Source organism: Cottoperca gobio, chromosome 14 (assembly GCF_900634415.1).
Source record: "Cottoperca gobio chromosome 14, fCotGob3.1, whole genome shotgun sequence".
Classification (NCBI taxonomy): Eukaryota; Metazoa; Chordata; class Actinopteri; order Perciformes; family Bovichtidae; genus Cottoperca; species Cottoperca gobio.
Genome location: NC_041368.1, coordinates 6,588,918 through 6,608,249, shown reverse-complemented (window position 1 = coordinate 6,608,249; position 19,332 = coordinate 6,588,918). Strand labels below are relative to the sequence as shown.

The 19,332-nt window shown below is 40.6% G+C and overlaps 1 protein-coding gene across 5 annotated transcripts in view; it reads right to left on the bottom strand.

Moving 5' to 3' along the window:
* Window positions 1-18,983, bottom strand: part of ncor1 (nuclear receptor corepressor 1) — a 57,803-nt gene extending 38,820 nt beyond the window's left edge. For 3 of the 5 annotated variants that reach the window (XM_029447923.1, XM_029447926.1, XM_029447927.1), the window contains exons 1-14: window positions 18,846-18,983; window positions 15,657-15,848; window positions 13,378-13,472; window positions 13,021-13,222; window positions 12,082-12,264; window positions 9,400-9,513; window positions 8,447-8,503; window positions 8,239-8,291; window positions 7,426-7,492; window positions 4,585-4,757; window positions 3,328-3,418; window positions 2,900-3,078; window positions 2,498-2,552; window positions 1,677-1,778 (exon numbers count right to left, since the gene is read on the bottom strand). In XM_029447923.1, coding sequence (XP_029303783.1) covers window positions 1,677-1,778; window positions 2,498-2,552; window positions 2,900-3,078; window positions 3,328-3,418; window positions 4,585-4,757; window positions 7,426-7,492; window positions 8,239-8,291; window positions 8,447-8,503; window positions 9,400-9,513; window positions 12,082-12,264; window positions 13,021-13,222; window positions 13,378-13,472; window positions 15,657-15,767 — 1,482 coding nt within the window. In that variant the 5' untranslated portion in view covers window positions 15,768-15,848; window positions 18,846-18,983. Of the gene's footprint in view, window positions 1-1,676; window positions 1,779-2,497; window positions 2,553-2,899; window positions 3,079-3,327; window positions 3,419-4,584; window positions 4,758-7,425; window positions 7,493-8,238; window positions 8,292-8,446; window positions 8,504-9,399; window positions 9,514-12,081; window positions 12,265-13,020; window positions 13,223-13,377; window positions 13,473-15,656; window positions 15,849-16,944; window positions 16,993-18,845 lie in introns of those variants that run through there. The other 2 variants (XM_029447924.1, XM_029447925.1) reach the window with 2 other exon arrangements.
* Between the last annotated feature and the right edge of the window lie 349 nt (window positions 18,984-19,332).

Here is a 19,332-nt window from a genome sequence, read left to right as displayed (position 1 = left end):
TGCAATTCTTTCTCTCACCAGGAAAAATGAAGGCTCCGTTTACAAAAAGTTATTTATTGCCACTTTAAACAATGCACTACAGAGGCTGAACTGGATCTTGTGTGAACATCGACGACCTCATGTTCACCATCAGTGTTTAAAACCTGATACGAACAAGTATTGGACCAACAATCCTAGTTCTGATTATCTCACTGAGATCAAGTGCCTGATGGTATAACTTCTAAGAAAGAAAATATATATCCCGCACCTCACATGTAAAGACAACAATCAATCCACTGTTACACAGCAGATGTACTCAACGCAGAGACAGAATGTCCTGTTCAAGGACTGTGGCATCAGTGAAGTAAGGAAAGGCCCAGCTAGGAGAAAATATGCACCAGAATGAGTGAAATCAATATTTAATGTCAGCCAACAGAGTGTTGTGTGAGATGGTGCATCTTTTTCTACTGGATTTAAGAGCGGGGCATCGATTATATAAAGCCCTAAACAACAGTCTGTGTACAACAACATATCTCCAAGACCGTCATTTTGTAGGTTTTACTTTGACATCTTACAAAGGTTTGACAGTAACTTCACACTGAGGCCAGTTTGTCTCTATACTCGATACTGCGACAAATAAATCTTTATGGAGCCGCATGCAGCAGAGATAGCAACAGGATCAAACAGATGGTCGTGACTTAAAATAAATCCAGCTTCTTCTAAATTATATATTATAGAAACACACATATCTAAATTTGTCCCAAGTTTCCCTATGTTCTGAAAGTTACCCTTGCACTGCCGGACCTTTTGTCACCAGTGTGTGTGTGTGTTTGTTTGTTTGTTTGTTTGTTTGTTTGTTTGTTTGTTTGTATGTTTGTGTGTGTGTGTGTGTGTGGATTTGAAACAGGGCTGCAACTAACAATTATTTTCATTAGCAATTAATCTGCTGATTATTTTCCAGATGGAGAAAATAATCAACTTTGCTGCTGGTTTATCGTCTGAACAGCGTGTCCATTTCAGGACATCTCAAACACAAACTGTACCGTGTTGAAAGACTGGGTTCAACTTGCATCAGATTCAAAACTTGACCAAATGATTATTAACTGGAAGTGACAGCTTCAGTTTCCTGAATACATTTTCCAGAATGTGCAAACTCCTATTTATATAGTTATATCAATTCTATAATTAATCTATATGTGACTGTATTTGGTGAGGTATAATGCAGCTTTTACAGATAATGCTGGTGAATCTTTGGAGAATTGACAAACAAGCGAGTCAATTAATTTTATTATTTATCACTATAATCCAAGGGTTGCTTGCTAATTCAAGAAAAGGTGGCTATACTATATATATATATATATATATAACTATAACTATACTTCCCGTTTGACTCACTCTGCCCCACGAGTGCCAGCAATGTAGGGGGGAAATCCTTAGCACTTAATACCATAAAGAGGTGTGGAACATAATAATAATATATGTGGTAGACATAAATCTGTCAAACACTAAATGTGCTGCCAGTCCGACGAGGACACATGAAACAGGTTCAGCAAAGTCACGCAAACCCAATGTTGCAATTCAGCATGTGACACCATCACACTCACAGCCAATTGCAAACTGCATATAAATACATCGGTTTCTCTATAGAGTTTGGAAGAAACAGCGAACAGATGTTTAATAAAAAGGTTCATGTTTACCTGGTTCCTTCCTCTCCGTCTTCCATAGTTCCGCCTCACCAGCGTCTTGTAGTTGTGGTTCTTCTTGGTCAAGTAGTAGTAAAGGACACAGTCAGCAACACACTGAAACAAGAAATGGAATATTATTAGGATCATATGACAATGAACCCCGAGGCAACAGGTTCAAGCTTAACTTGTTCTGACAAAGTATGTCATCATTAAGATTAGGACTGCAACTAACTATTATATTTATTATTAATTAATCTGCCGGTTATTTTATAGATAAATCCTTTGGTCTATAAATTGTTGGAAAATAGTGAAAAATGTCCATCCAAGTTTCTCAGTCCAAGGTGATGTCTTTAAATGTCTTGTTTTGTCAGAAAACCAAAGATTTTCACTTTAATATGATATAAAACAGAGAAAAGCAGGAAATCTCCATATTTGAGAGGCTGAAAAACTACTTTAACAATTAATTGATTGTCAAAAATAGTTGCTGATGATTTTAGATTAGTCGAGTCTATGCAGCTCTATTCAAGACATAAACTTTGGAGTGGATATATATACACGGCCAATGGGTGAAGAAATATGCGGAGGAGTGTTTTTTAATATATTCGTTTGTTTAAAAAAAAAGACTTTACATCTTGTACACAACAGGGAAAGCAAAAAGCAAAAAGCTTCATTCCAGTCTGCAGGGCTCAATTTATTTTACCATGAAAAGAGACCACATCTAAGGTCTAGAAAACCAGTATTGTGTTTCTGACTAGACCGCCCAAAAATATCAATAACATGAATTCCTGCAATATATTCCAATCGGCACGTGTAAAATAAAAGCAGCAATTTACCTTTCTCTCCAAATAGGAGGCAATCAGGCCAAAGTTCTTGGGGTGTTGAACAAACCTAGAAAGAGAAGCCAGTCGTTACTCATTATTACATTACATTACAGGTCATTTAGCAGACGCTCTTATCCAGAGCGACTTACAGTGAACTAACTACAGGGACAGTCTCCCTGGAGCAACTCAAGGTTAAGTACCTTGCTCAGGGGTACAATGGTTGCAGCCTGGTAATGAACTCCAGACCTTCAAGTGTTTTGTTTGGAAGGCGTACCACTAGACCACTAGGCCATCACCACCCTTACTCATGTGCCGAAGCTAAAAATATATCAGTGCAAGTCCAGGGTGGCATTAAGATTTATAAACCAAGTCTGCACTCCAGACAACCTGTGCCGCCATCAAATCAAAACTCACTTCTCCTTAAAGATCTCCTTTTCATGTTCAGTCCAAACATTCATGAACTGCCGGGCTTTGTACACCTTCATCGGGTCATCCATCAGGCCGTTCATGTTGATGAACTTCACTCGCCTCTGCTCGGAGTCGTACATCATGGGAGGGATCACCGACAGTTGTCTCATCTGTTTCTCGTTGTTCTGTGGAACACGGACAGGGGAAGTGGCCAGTTACTCCAATAGTCTCCCTTGTTTAGTAAACCATCTTTCTCCCTTTGTGAGTCGTGTATATTAAATGTATTCCAGATGATGCAAGGGAAACGTTACAGAGAATTCTCCCTCTTCAAAAACACAAACTGTGACACTTCTATTGAGGCTGTTGTCATCCAGCCATGTGGTTTCACATCCACATTGTAATATATTTACAAAGGCACTCCAGATAATACCCACCTCCTGCTCAGAAAGGCCATCTATGATTTCAGAAATCTCATGCTCGCTTCTTGCGATTGTTGCTGAAAGGCCTGTTCCTCTTTGTCCAACCCTGTGGAAAACAGGAACATAGTGTGTTACAAATGTACAATGTTATTTTAAAAAGTAACATCACATTTGTTGCTGTGTTGAGACAAAAACAGTTCTGTTCCATTCTTCTTCTTCAGAGGAAATACAATTTCCAAGCTTCCGTGATTTATTCACAGTAGTTTCTTTTCCAACCAAATCCAGAGTCAAATGGTTAATACGAGCGACAGGAAAACGTTTTTGAGCCTTAAACACTTTAACAAACAGAATCAAGTACACGTCATTAATTGATAAGAGTCTCTCTTGGAGATTTCAGTGAAAGCACAAAGCGTCAGCGCCAACCAGACGCTGGACCCGGTGTCCCATCAGACAGCCAGTGTCTCTGCACAAAGTAGGCCACCACACACACCACCCAGTGTTCTCTATTTAGGCGATAGCTGAACAGACATCTTAAGAAATGGAGGAGACCATTTTAATGTCCTGGTGTGGCTACAGGTCACGTCAACATTATCAATGCATCAAAAAGATTTCTAGAACGAATATGATTTCACTGTAGTCCCTCCATCTTTGACCACGTCTCCACATTCAGTAGATCCATCACTGTTTCAAACTAAATGTGTTTACTTCAGCATGTGCTGTGCAATTTGAGGTCTAGGAGTCCATCCTGTTACCAGTAATAAACAGAAAACGGTGCGTCTGTACTAGAGCTGCAACAATTACTCGATTAACTGATAGAAAGAAAGATCGTCTGCAACAATTTTGATGATTGACTCAACAGACAATCCCTTCTGCTTCAGCTTCTAAAATATTCATATTTGCTCTTATGATAAAAAACTCAATATCTTTGGGTTTTGGAAAGTAAGTAAATAAAATTGGGCAGACAATATGTAAACTTTGCCTCACAAAAATTGTAATGGGGATGTTTCACAATTTCCTGACATTTTAAAGACAAATCGATTTAAGAAAATAATCCTGAGTTACAGAGTTACAGTTACACCTTCGGGAAAACAAAGTCCACCCAAGCCAATGTAAACCAACCAATATGCACTATGGAATTGAGGAGGAAGACTGTAAACCAAAAGTGAGATTTGTATTTGTGTGCTTCAATAACACATCTTAGCAAAACATATATTGTATCAAAGCCTCTGTATAATGTCTCAGTGTTGACGAGTCACAGGTAAAGACGATTACCTCTGGAAGCGCTCCTGCTGCTCTCTCTGCTTGCGGATCTCAGGGAATTGCCTTTCGTAGTACTCCCGTGTTCTGCTGTCCTTAGCTTTGCGTCTGGGGTTGTTCTCCATTCGCTCCACCTTTTTCTCCCACGCTTCCATCAGCTGGTCGTAGCGCTGGCAGATATTCTGTTCCTGTGTACACAGCGTGGGAAATCAATGCAATATCAGGAGTGGGCACTTGGCGTCCGTCACTAGAGTAAGAGCCAAAATGACTTTCTGCCACTGCCATGAGCCAGAATATCCAAAAAGGAACATTATATATAAAATATCATGATGGAGCAGATGTTTTTATACCAAACACTGTTTTCTTAAACCACTGACTGTAATACGGATTAAAAGGGTATTGAGATCTTCTGATCTTGGAACATCACCTCAATAAAACCTTTACTTCAAAATAAAGGCTATTTTGAGAAAAACCTCTGAATACATATTGTCCTGAAAACGTACAACTGATCCTTAATAACGGTTAAGATGCAACTTGTACAATGGTAAAGAAATTCTCAGGTTTCTAACGAAGCAATGGATAGAGCTCAGTTTGTTTGCGGTACAGACAATCAAGGCTGTATCGAATAATTTGAAGATTCATTCATAACGTTGACGTTCAAAATAAAAAATTGAACAGCTTTCTTTTTGTATGTCTATTCATTCTGTTTAAAGCCGGTAATTCTGCACAGGTGCAGATAAAAATGAGGCTGCACTAATAGTATTAGTAGTATAGTATTTGTACAATTAGATTCCAGTGGTGGCTGCGTACGTTTGTTTCAGACTGGTGTGATCCAAACATTCCTAATAACTCCAGAGCGTTGTAAAGTCCAAAAGTCAACATTTACTGAAAAAGTATAGATGATATCATTTCCAAAATTCACAACATGTTTTTATCTAACAAAATATTCTTCTTCAATACCATTTGTTGGGGTTTAGCCTCAAAAACAACATTTCACTACAGTAGAACATTTTCTCTCCCACACACAAAGGTGATGAGGAGTTGATTTAATAAATAAAGAATAAACACATTTAATCCGATAAATCACTTTAATTATATCGAGGATTTTGTATTTTTTTTAGTGTGAATATGTCCTAAAATATGACGACAGACATTTGAAGCGTCTTCCGAAAATCTCAAAAGAAGCTTTGAATGTAAAAAAAAAGAGGAAATTTTGTACAGCCATAAAATGTCACCGAGCAGAAGAGGCAGAAGAGATGCAAATAACAGACACAATTATTATTATATAGGGCTAATTCCTATAGTCTACAGGTGAACACGTATCAGTGCATGATTTATCTATTAAAAACACTATAGTGAAAATGAGTGTTGCAGTTTATCTTTTCAAGAGAACATGAAAACAAAATATAAACACAAGTACAGACAAGCTGCAGAATTCTGAGGACATGGCGGCTGCAACTATTCATCTTACAAATAGTTTTCAAAAGCTCATTGCTTTGCAATCAAGCACATACATGCTTAAATTATAATTCTACAGGAAAAGGGACAAAAGCTTAATTTTAAGTTTTACTTTATAAATAAATCAAAAGGGAGATGTAAGAGTTAAAATGTTTAGTGTAGACATGGAAAAATTCCTTTATTGGGAGGACAATACAGCCTCGTTTCCACTCTCTGCAGTCAGGGGCAAACAATTCACCTTCCTCTTGGCACAAAGCCATGTGCACTCTACCATTGTTCAGAGTCCAAAAGGGTCTGTCTGACCCCGACAGGGAACAGGCAGAGAAAGGTGGGACTCACAGAGCCATTGCAATATAAAAAGAAATGGGCTGCAGAAATATTTAAAATCACTGATTAGTGATAAAAAGAAAACGTAAAAAACCAGCGAGACCGGCGTATTTCATAGATCTGTTCTTCAATGTGCCAATATTTTTTATTATACTACATATAAACAGCACTTCTTGGCCAACACCATACTTTTCAACAAACAGAGGAAAACAAGGCATTTCCTGTACTATAAATACATCAATGCATTATTTCTTTTAGCCATGCTAGCAGCGGGATGGCGATGTCGGTCAGTCGCTCCACCACTTTGCTTGAGACTGAAATATGTCAACAACGTCAGTGCCATGAACTTTTGTAAACATCCATGGTCCCCAGAGAATAGCCGACTGACTTGGTTGTTGGTTTAAGTGATCTGGATGAATTGTCATGAAATTTAGTTCCAACATTTATGTCGCCCCTGAGTGAATTGTAATAACTTTGGCGATCCCTTAACTTTTATCATAAGGACACAATTTCAATGTATTTGCTAATTTAGTTCAGTACCAAATACCTGCAAAACTAATAACACTCCTATCATTCTGTTAGCTGTGTTTTGTTTTTAGCTCTAACTAGCTAATGGTAGCATTTAGCTCAGGTACAGGCTCGCAGACCAATTTTCACTTTTCATTTTCATTAGCACTTAATATTCAGTGAGCTGTCCAACAACATGAACATTCAAACAACTACAGTTGCAAAAGTATGAAGCTAATTGGCTCATGTGTAATATCAAAACAAAAGGTTCTCTCCGAGTCGGTGAGATTCACACAGAAAAATGCAAATGTTAAAACCAGAAAAACTGCAGTTTGTTGAAATTCTGCAAAGTATCCCGTGTGTCAATATTACGTAGCTTTAAGTAAACAGTGAAGATACCGCGAAAGCTTTAACAATACCATTAATATTTCCCCTGGGCAGCTGAGGTCAGCAGAGCGTAAGCAGTCAGGTATGATGGGACTATGGAAAAGGTTGGCGCCGCTAATGTTGTGTCATTGACACAAATACCTGGAACAATGCTTTTCTAACAGCAGGGACACTTACCCTTTGTTTACGAGCGTGGTTCCTCCTCTTGAAGAACAAAATCAGCTTCTTCCTCATGACTTGGTTGCTAAAAGGAGAAAAACACATGAATCAGTGAAATGTTACTATGTTCACTAGTATTGTGATATTTACCAAGAAAGCATATAAAGCTGCCTAACATAAGAGAAGTAATATCCTAGAAGTGTTTCAGCAACAACAACAAAGATCTAGTAAGTACAAAGGCAAGTATTCCAATCAGTAATCAGTATTACAAGTGCAGCTTTGTAAAATTTGAAATCTCTTTGTGGGATGGATTTTGATATATTTTCCAACACCCCCACCAAAATACATCATGGACATCATTGTTTATTTGCACTGCTGCAGCTACAAAATACTTGGAACTCTTCTGCTGACACGTGACGGTGGCTGTGAGGAGAGAATAGTGAGAGTGTGGCCCGTACAGCAGATTCACACAGAGGTGGTCTCTGTCCTGATAAATGACGGAGCCAGATGGGTCGCTCTCCTGGTACACACCGATAAGGCTTTTATCCTAGACGGCATGGCCTTCAACCCCTCAACACAAGCCTACTTTAAACACACCTAATGCAGACACACATGTTCTTTCACTTCACTCTTTGCCGTCAGTGGGGAAACTCAATCAGGTGACTCTGCAATCAGATAAGACCAATTTATGAGATGGGTCTATTTGCTGATGTCAGCATTTTCCTCAGCTGAGATGGACCCTATCCCGTTAGTGTGGTACCAATCAAATGTCCTTGCACTTTTCAAGGCTGACAGATGTTCATGAAATGAATCTATGGAAGAACTACTCACGTCTTGATGTTGTCATGGTACACCTTTGTGTCTGATGGCTGATTGTAGAGGGGCTAAGAAGGGAAAAAGCAGACGCGACACAGGCAGGGGATTAATTATTAGCCATTAGACAAGCAGTAATATCTAACTTGCTACTGAGCTAAAGCACAATATTTTTCTCAAAGCTCATGCAAGAACAAAACATATCATCAACCATTAAATCACATACCAGCTCAACCTTAGGGCCAAGACCTTCAAATACTTTATGCGCCTCCTCAGCTTTTTTCTACAACAAAGAACAACAGATCATATCTTAATAACAAGGTCTACAATAACAGAGAGAATGCAATTTGAGCGTATTCAAAAACAAATCATTACACGTGGCAGGCATTTGTTAAACATTTTACCATTTTAAACAGCAATTAAAACGGTCTCCTGATCAAGGGTGTGATGTGTAACATTGAACAAATAAATCAGGGCAAAGATTCAGGAAAACCCTAAACTCAAAATAAACTTATGTAATAACCTTAAGTCTTAAGTCGAGAAGAAATGGATCCTTGTTTGATCATTTTTAGATGCATTTAATTTGCTCCTGAGGTATGAGCTTCTGCAATTAATACATTTAAAAGCTGCTGCACCTGCCTGAAAGGAGCGACACGTGTTTCCGCTGCAGCATAATTAATTTTGCTACGACAGTAAGTTTTTCTTGGACGATACAGAATAACTTTAGATTTTCCCTTTTCATAAGCCTACATTTACAAACGGAGACAAACAACCACAGCTGCCAGACGAAATGCTGTGCACGGTGCAGGAGCAGCTCTGCAGCCTAAAGGGTTAATGGCTGACTGAGAAGGAAGGCGTGTCTCAGTGCTTTCCTAGCACAACATCGTCGGACAGACATGAACTACAGTGAACTCCATAAACACACACACTCACTCATTCCCCTATTGTTCAGCTGAAACACAGATAATAAAGCCGGGGGTGGGGGGGTATAATTATCTTATCATTAACACAACTTTTTATTGAAGAACACACTTTGCACTGGTTAACCCTGGAGTAAAAAGAAAGTCGTTTTTTCCAGCTTTGAGGAGACACAGAGATGATAGATAAAAGAATGGCTGATGCCCATGAAGAACTAATAGTGTTGTCGCTGTGTCTCGGTGTTTGCAGCAGATGACTGACCCGGTTCTCATCATAGATGATCTGGACTATGCTGCGATGCTTGTGCTCCACTGGGGGAGGGGTGACTGGCTTTTCTGGCTCCATTGGCTTCGCTGCTTCCTCCTCCAGTTGTTGCTAAGAGACAACATCAACACAAAACATTTTGACCAATAGCACACGAGACAAAACACACAGGAAAATAAAGGAGGCTTGCTTTCTTCTATTCACAACCCTATTAACCATTTTGTACGACTTTTATCTGCTTTCATTTTCAAAAAGTGATGGAAAGCACAGATGCATCTACACTGTGCTCATCTGATCTCAGCTTCTGAGAACCAAGGCCCATGCAGGCATTATCAGATGACTCTCTACAGGCCTGTTCAAGTACAACTTTTTGTTTTAACTGAAGGTTTGAACTGGTGAGTGTTTCGTAGGTCAATGTTTACAAGTTAAAGGTTATGTAAACTCCCAGGTTACAGAGACGAGGTCAGGAGTTCCTGAAATACCACAAATAAACAAATAAATCCCTGAAAATCTTGGGGGGGAAACTGAGACGTACTCTCTCCCAGCAAACTTCATCTCACATTCCGATCTAATGAGACGGAATTCAGGAGAAAAGGATGGACGAAGAACGGCCACAAACTAAATTAAAAACAAGCTAATCTAGACAGGGAAATGGTCCCGTGAAAAAGTAAGCCTGTCGCTCTAGAAATTCAGTTTTTGAGAGCACCTTATTGGGAAAAGACAGAGTAGATGATGGGAACAGGCTTGTTAAGCCATAGATCTGTAAGAGTATGTTGTTGTCTTCTGATGCAGACAAAGTGCACCCTAGAGCTCTGTGTGCTGAATAAAACAGGGAGCACAAAGTTCCAAGGTCTAAATACTGCTGGAAGAATATCAAAGCTAGCTACAAATTAAGCCGACAACAACATGTTACATTTGTCACATCAACTGCATGCTTCAGTTTCTATGTCACTTAATTCTCTTACAAACATTTATATTCAAATTGTATCTGGATTGATAACTTGTAAAGGCCGCTGAATAAACAATAAAAAAACACACCTGAACACATGCATGGCTATGCAAGTAAAAAATGTAATTAGAACACCAATTAAATTGAACAATTATTAATCGACTACCAGACATTGGGAGTGGTTCCCCTATTTAAAAAGGGGGACCAGAGAGTGTGTGCCAACTACAGGGGTATCACACTTCTCAGCCTCCCTGGTAAAGTCTACTCCAAGGTACTGGAAAGGAGGGTTCGGCCGGTAGTCGAACCTCTGATTGAAGAGGAACAATGCGGATTCCGTCCTGGTCGTGGAACAACGGACCAACTCTTCACTCTCGCAAGGATCCTGGAGGGGGCCTGGGAGTACGCCCATCCGGTCTACATGTGTTTTGTGGATCTGGAGAAGGCATATGACCGGGTCCCCCGGGTGATACTGTGGGAGGATGCTGCGGGAGTATGGGGTGAGGGGGTCACTTTTGAGGGCCATCCAATCCCTGTACGCCCAAAGCGAGAGTTGTGTCCGAATACTCGGCAGTAAGTCAGGACTCATTTCCAGTGAATGTTGGCCTCCGCCAGGGCTGCGCTTTATCACCAATCCTGTTCGTGATTTTCATGGATAGGATATCGAGGCGTAGTCGTGGAGGAGAGGGGTTGCAGTTCGGTGACCTGAGGATCTCATCGCTGCTCTTTGCAGATGATGTGGTCCTTATGGCATCATCGGTCTGTGACCTTCAACAGTCACTGGATCGGTTCGCAGCCGAGTGTGCAGCGGTTGGGATGAGGATCAGCACCTCCAAATCTGAGGCCATGGCTCTCAGCAGGAAACCGGTGGATTGCCTACTCCGGGTAGGGAATGAGCCATTACCCCAAGTGAAGGAGTTTAAGTACCTCGGGGTCTTGTTTGCGAGTGAGGGGACAATGGAGCGAGAGATTGGCCGGAGAATCGGAGCAGCGGGGGCGGTATTACAGTCACTTTACCGCACCGTTGTGACGAAAAGAGAGCTGAGCCAGAAGGCAAAGCTCTCAATCTACCGGTCGATCTTCGTTCCTACCCTCACCTATGGTCATGAAGGCTGGGTCATGACCGAAAGAACGAGATCACGGGTACAAGCGGCCGAAATGGGTTTTCTCAGACGGGTGGCTGGCGTCTCCCTTAGAGATAGGGTGAGAAGCTCAGCCATCCGTGAGAGACTCGGAGTAGAGCCGCTGCTCCTTTACGTTGAAAGGAGCCAGTTGAGGTGGTTCGGGCATCTAGTAAGGATGCCACCTGGGCGCCTCCCTAGGGAGGTGTTCCAGGCACGTCCAGCTGGGAGGAGACCCCGGGGAAGACCCAGGACTCGGTGGAGAGATTATATCTCCTCTCTGGCCTGGGAACGCCTCGGGATCCCCCAGTCGGAGCTGGAGGATGTGGCCCGGAGAAGGGAAGATTGGGGTTCCTTACTGGAGCTGCTGCCCCCGCGACCCGATCCCGGATAAGCGGTAGACGATGGATGGATCGATGGATGGATACCAGACATTTACAACTTCTACTTGGTTTCTAATTACACGAGGTTCAACAGCTCCTCATTGCCGTTCAAAATCACCGTCAGTCTCTCATGGGTTATTGCTTCATCAACATATCAAATGAAATCCTTACTTTTGCAAAAAGAAATTGGTGCATGTGAAGAGACAAGATGTTTCACTATGTAACCAACCTGCTTTTTCTTCAGCTTGAAAATCTGCTGCTCTACTTTAGCAATCTCTCGGTCCACACGGTCCATACTCTGGATCAGCTCCTCCTTGGATAGTTTGGAAGGAGAAGCGTCCTGGTCATCACTCATGTGATGTGCATGTCCTCCATGGGACGGGGAATCCACTTTGAGAGTGAACTGAGACTCCTGGCAAAAACAAAAAGGTTCATTGAGATTGAGAAATCAAGATGAGAACAGAAAGATTCTATCCAGACATATTCTGCTAACTTTAAAGTTGAAAGCAGGCAGTGAGGGGGTGTCTTTACAAAAGGTCCTACCTTTTGTTGATGACTGTATCTAAAGCCTCTTTTCCACTGCACCTTATGCTCGACTTGACTCAACTCACTTTTGATATCAGGTCTAATTCTCCATTTTGTTTTCTAATGCGGATAGTACCCTCTCAGTGTAGACGGGATTCTCAGCTGATTACAATAGTGAAGCCACATCAAACTGCTGTGACATCATCTTCAGCGCGACACTTGCTGAATCCTTACATCGGGATGTTGTGTACAGCGTACTTTTGTGGGCTGCCATTTTTTAAAATCTAATTCGAATGGACTAAAGCTAATTGTGGTTACCATTGACGGCAGCATAGCTTGGCTAAAATGGCGGGTTTGTACAGGATGTCGCATGTTGCGTAAATGGCGATTCTCTCTGACCAATCAGGGGTCTGCATTATTTTAACTCCACCTTCTGGTATCGGCTCAGCTCACTTGGAACCTCGACCGAGGTGGAGCAAAAAAAAGTAACCAAAAAAAGAGTCGAGTTGAGAGCTGCGCCGAAACATGCAGTGGAAATGTGGCATATTTCCATTTCACCTGAGTAACTCAGACTAACTTACACTACTGAAACCAAATGGGACTTCTTGGTTTGAAAAAGTAGGTGAAGAGGAACAGGGCCCACCTTTTTGACATCCGCAGAGGCTCTAAGACTGTCCTGTACTGTATGGCTTATGGGCATGAGAATACCCCCAGCAGTGAGAGGTGTGCGGCTGATGTGGCCCTCAGAAACAGTCTCCATGCGAGGGCGTTTAGCATCCATGGCCTCATGCTCAGACTGGGCTGAGTGAAACTGCTGTTCGTAACCATGGCGTCTCTCTGGTGGCCTGCAGGACACAAGTAAACAAGACATTTCCAAACATATCAAAAGGTACATCTAGCTGTCATTCCCAAACTGTAATCTGGGGACATCCATGGCATCCCTGAGTGCAAAAGTAAAAACTACTCTCCAATACAGACCCTTGTAGACCCAAAGCCTTACCTTTCAGTTCCAGGGTGGAATTCAGAAAGTAAAGACGGTCTTCGCCGACCCTGTGGATCTTGCATGTGAGTCCGATAGTCTGGGATGGAGAAATCCTGAAGGCAAGAGGTAGACACAAACACATTTATAAAGCAATCTAATCAATGTCAACACCAGTATGAAAAAGAGTGTGTGTGTGTGTGTGTCAGTATGAAAAAGAGAGTGTGTGTGTGTGTGTGTCAGTATGAAAAAGAGAGTGTGTGTGTGTGTGTGTCAGTATGAAAAAGAGAGTGTGTGTGTGTGTGTGTGTGTGTGTGTGTGTGTGTGTGTGTGTGTGTGTGTGTGTGTGTGTGTGTGTGGACAGACCTTCTGACCAGAAAATCTACAACTATAACAAAGCACTTCAGAGATGCAGCAATCAAATCATGCTAACAGAGAGGCAAAGTCCTGTCGTCACTGGGCAACACATCCATCTTATGCAACAGATACGCTTCAGTTTTAATCAATACAGCCGTCTACACTGGCTGCTTCAGTTAGGCTTTACACGTGTAACTGTGACCTGAAGCATCATTTCAAGCATGTAGTTTGTTTTCTGTTGCACAAGTTACTACACTGACTGGTCTGCAAGTGTCGGGAGGCCTGGGGCTTTCAGGCACTCACAATTTAATTTCATCGTCCTCAGTTCAAATCCGGTTGGGGACCTTTGTTGTATGTCACTTCCCCTTCACCCTCCTCATTTCCTGTAAGCTCTCTGCTGTACTCAATATAATAAAAGGCAAAGTTCCTAAATAAACTCTATGGGAATGTTTACCTCTCAACAACTGCAGCATGTGGAGGTATAAGTGCTTAATATTTAAAACTAATTAAAGCTGCTTGTTTAAATAACATGGTTCACACATTACACAACAGTACAGGAGGAGATGCCCATCATAGCCTAAAACAAGAACAGAATACCATGGTCCGGAAGTTGGCAAGACTCCGGCTCTCTTTCAAACATCTCATCAGTTAAAGCACAATGAATTTACTGAAACCAGTAGAGCTGCCTGGCAGGCCAAAAGTAATGTTGTTGATGTCAAGAAAATAGATTAAAACCTTTTTAAAACTCCAAAGCTTTTATCAAAAAAGGATTGGGTAAAGAACACATAACTGTTATCAGCACACAGTGTGTCCAAACAAACCTGAACAAGCAAATGCAGTTACAGGAAACATTTCATAACTCCAGTTGTGCTAGATTTAAGCAAACAATCCAAATGTGCAGAAATGTGCCATTGACAGTTTTCTGTGAAAGTAAGCTTCTAAGAAGTATGTCATCCAAAACAGCTAACACACATCGTCCAATAGTTACAGTCAAATCAACATGCAACTGGAAAGTGAGCTGCAAATAAATACGATACTTTATAGAGCTGCATAATTATGACGGAACTGAGAATCACAAATATTCATCGCGATTATTTGTTCTTGATCTTAATTTCATTTTAATTTGACAACAAACTCTTCTTATATAAAACTGTAAACATGGCATGCCTTAACTTGTACTAATATTACACGTTAAAAGTCTTCACATGACCTTATGGGCCTTATTAGAGTTGAAATATCAATAGAACCAGACTCAATAAAAAGAATATTAACACTAATAATAATAATGCCACCACAGCAAATAAGTAATAGAAAATCAGCTACATTTCACTAGTAGGTTATCTGATGCAGGGAAAATGCTGTTGCTGCTCCAGCTGGGTTTGGGCAAGCCTGAAGCCGCACCGACCACTGCGAGCGAGACGGAGACGCCACCTCCGCATCTGAATCACCTCCGCTTGAGATTAACCACACGCACAGATTTTGGGTGCAGCACAAAGGCTTTGTTTGGCGAATATCTCTGAACTTCTGCCGTAACTGCCCCACAACATGTTCGTAGATGTAATCAAATAAACGGTGGACAGCCTGGTTTGTTATTGCATCTGAGACCAAATACGTCCATTAGAGAATCTGGCTGAATGTGGCTGGAGACTTTCGTCAGGATGAGTTCCGACACAGCAATCACAACGTACTATCTTGAATTAGATCCTGACCCAGTTATGGTTAGGAAACTATAAGAAAGCCGAAATGCTGCAAATGCAAATGATATAAAAGCACTTTGTGACTTTAGGAAAAGCTTTTTATTTGATATAATTATAACTCATAGAAGTGGATTTACATATTAACCTCCAAAGCCTCAAAGTAAAGGTAACATATAAAAGCTACAGTGTCGAGAGAGCTGGCTGAATTATGAAAAAGACAAACACAAGACAGAAGGAAGGTTTTACCTGTTGGTGGCGCGAGCCGGTGAAGGAGTACTGGACAGAATGTGCTGGGTACCGGCCCTGCTCGCTGCTGAAGCTCCTCTGGCTGGCGGGGTAGCCCGAGCTGCTGGACATCCTGGCTCAGTGCTAGCGGGCTGCTGCTGCTGCTGCTGCTTCAGAGATTTTAGCTAGACCATGTTTGGAGACACAAACCACCTGCACAAAGACAGAAACGTAAGATGTATTTTTAGAAAGTCACCTTTTAGACATTTTAGACAAGATAAATACATGGAAGCTTCCTAAATATATTTTTCTGCATGAGGAACAATCTAAGAAAACAAATCAGCCGACTTAGATAAAATCATAATATGTTAGATTGACAATATCGGATAGTATTGTCAAAAAAGACAGTATTTCTGAGACACGTGGTGCTGCAGCGTCGGACAGAGTGTGTCCGAGCCATCATGTGAGGTCTGTTGAGCATGGAGTGTGCTGTCAACTTAGTATGCACTACATAACAGTGGTCACAACAAGAGGGAGTGCCACACGTCTTGGTTTAAGAATGTTGGTTAAAACACTGATCTTATTTGACCAAGACAGTCAGTGCAGTCCAGAATCACTTTTCTCAAATATTTCCGTGTTTCCATGCAGGCGAGTACAGGCCTAAAGCCTGATACCACCTCGTGTTGCCTATGTAATACGGTTAAATCAAATCCAAAAATATATTTGGCTCTTACTTTACCTTGCATAGGCGGTAATCTAAATCAAGGTTTTAAAACCAAAAGGGCAAGGATGATCTTGGAACAACTAATATATTTTTTTAAACACAGGGCTGTGCAGCTGCAGCTCTGGAAAACAGCAAAAATATTTATGTGGGTGGAAAGAAAAGGAGCCTGTTCTTCAAAAATGGATAACTGAGTTTACTTGATTCGACTGTTGAATGTGTCATCATCTTGGATTCTTTTGTCTCATTGCATAGTTAAAACTATTTTTTAAATAGTAAAATTCCTCAGATTTTAATTACCTTCTGCTGTGCAGCTGTAAATAGGTGCAGTCTCTAACGTTACACATTATGCCAGCCAGTCATATGAGCAGTGATCATGCTCTGAACTTTCTCTGTTCTGTTCTGTTCTCTAGGACATTTTTATCCAAGATTAACAAATAAATTCTCTACTCGCATTTAAACAAACACGTTAGTTGAATGGAAATGATCATGTTTATTTTAGCTGCGCAAAATAATTACTGGATTAATTAAGCAATATAGGAAAAGGACAGAGCAGGGAAACATTGTCACACAGTATTTTTCACGAACCTATAGGTCTTGTATTTGGTCTGGTTATGTAGAGGCAACAAAAGCATGCTACCAAACGCACACAGGAAGAGTTTCTGCGTCAATGGATTTTTCTTTGTGGCTGTTTTTGTCCTTCTTCACGGGGATCCAACATACAAGTCTGTGTTCTGCTGGCTGCAGCATTTTTATTCTAGGTCTGCAAGATTTACAGCATGGCCACCAAGCCAAGACATATGATGCTAACTTGGGATGGAAAAGCAACAACCATTGCCACCATAACCAGGGTGGGAAGCTGTTATTTTATTTCAATCCGCAGGCCACATAGTTTGGTAGGTCCCTTTATTTGAGATCCACTTTCACAATTTCAGAAATGATACTAAAAAATATCCCCAGTGTCTTGTAAAAAACACTAACCAGCTGAAATGGATGTTTTGTTTTGGGTTTTTTGTTTACCATAAACTAAAAGGGCACTGTTTTTTGTATTTACCATTTCCCATTTAAAATGACTGTATGAAAAAAAACATGCAGTGACTAAGCAGTAGCAAATGTTGATATATCAGAAATCTCACAAATCTGGTTCTTAAATGTAGGTGAAGACATGTCTCATTTTCAGCAGCAACGTTTGGCTTTGAGCCAAACACTAAGGGAGAGAAAATCCTTTCAAAGTAATTTGTCAAATTTGAGAGACATACACTTCAAAATGTGAGGAGCAATTGAAAACATCAAAAGTATAACTCTAAGACCAACCACCAGCCACATTTATGCATAACTTTAAACATTATGTTTTTGTTTTTTAACTTGATTTACTCCTACATCATTTTATCTAACCTGATTTGAGATGATATACAAAAAAAGCTGAAATGAATAACATTACTGAATTAAATAGAATTCATGCTTTAAAATTAGGGACTTGTGTTTACCAGTATGGCTGACAATGAATGAAACAGGAAACACAAATTGTGGCACTGGTGCTGATAGTGCTACAAACACAATATTTGTTCTTGTGTTCCCAATGAAAAAAAGATCTCCTGTGTTCAAGCCTTTCACAGCATCCTTGCTGTTAAGCAAGACATTAACCTCAGAATCTTGTTCTTGTACAAAGCAGCTGATTAAGCAGGGTAATATGAATATGCTTACCATCAAGTGGCCTGACTATCCATAACCTGTTACTCAGTTTTTAAGTCTGCTTTTGTAATAACTTGCAAAGAAATCCATGATGTGAATAATGTAATGGCCCTTTACAGTTGAAGCTGTATTCCTGTCTCATCTCTTTTGACATGGACCATGAATGTACATAACAAATATTGTGGCTACAGTATTTGCTTCTGGGCGTTCCCCTACCTCTGTCAATTTCAAATTAAACTGTTTTTAAGACGCATTTTCCGAAGTGGTAGAGACATGTAGTTTTAGGTTATAAAAATTGCTCATGGTTAGCTTTTGTTGTTTCGCGGTAAAGTTCTTAATACAGATATTTTAGAAGGCGTTTGCGATGGTCTCTGATGATTTCCATTGCAAACCCAGCAGCCATTGTAAACTTCATGGCCTTATACACGACTTGACTGTGAGAAATACTGCCGCTGTGTGTTGTTATTGTTGGCTGTTAACACCATACTGTCATATAAACGCAATTGGATTTGTAGCTTATCTTGGGGGATGGGTCCGTTTCCACAACAAAGAGCTATTCCGGAAATGCACCAAAAACACGCACAACAATAAACGTCCGCTTAAACGTATATGTAGTAACACAGCGTCTAATATGTTGTTGTTGTTGTGGCTAGCTAGCTAACTTAGCCTGAATTTCACCTTTGAATTCTCAACCACGTCGCCATCTTGCAAGGCAGATTTTCATCGTAGACCGGGGCACTTAAATTGCGTGCTAATTAGACATTTTGCTTTGCTGCATAATAGCGATTTGTACTCACCTCATATTTAGTAAAAATACCGATGGGGAAGAAAGGTATCCCTGGGCAGAAATTTGTGTCAATTGTTGATTGTAAATCCGCGGGTTGTGAGCTGTGGACGACTGGGCAGACTGAAGGCTGCGCCGCATTTGTCGGTCGATGTCCTGACAGGGTAAAATAAATTATCCCTACTCGGTTGAATCCACAAGTTACTGGCATTCCTCAATAAATGTATATGTACGATGAAATTAAAGTTAACAGATTTAGAAAGTAACCGGACTGCTATGTCACTCTTATGATAAATATCTAAAATGTTACTTTTTTTATTTTTATATACCTGGAAGGATAATGCGGTGTGACAGCTAAATATTCCCCTCAAACACGGTAACGTTCCTGGTGTTTGTAATTTTCACTTTTCAAAAACGCAGATTTCGCTTAATTTTGTATCATTTTCTTCTACATTTTTAGGATCCAATTTACTCAAATACGCCATAAAATTATTATGTAT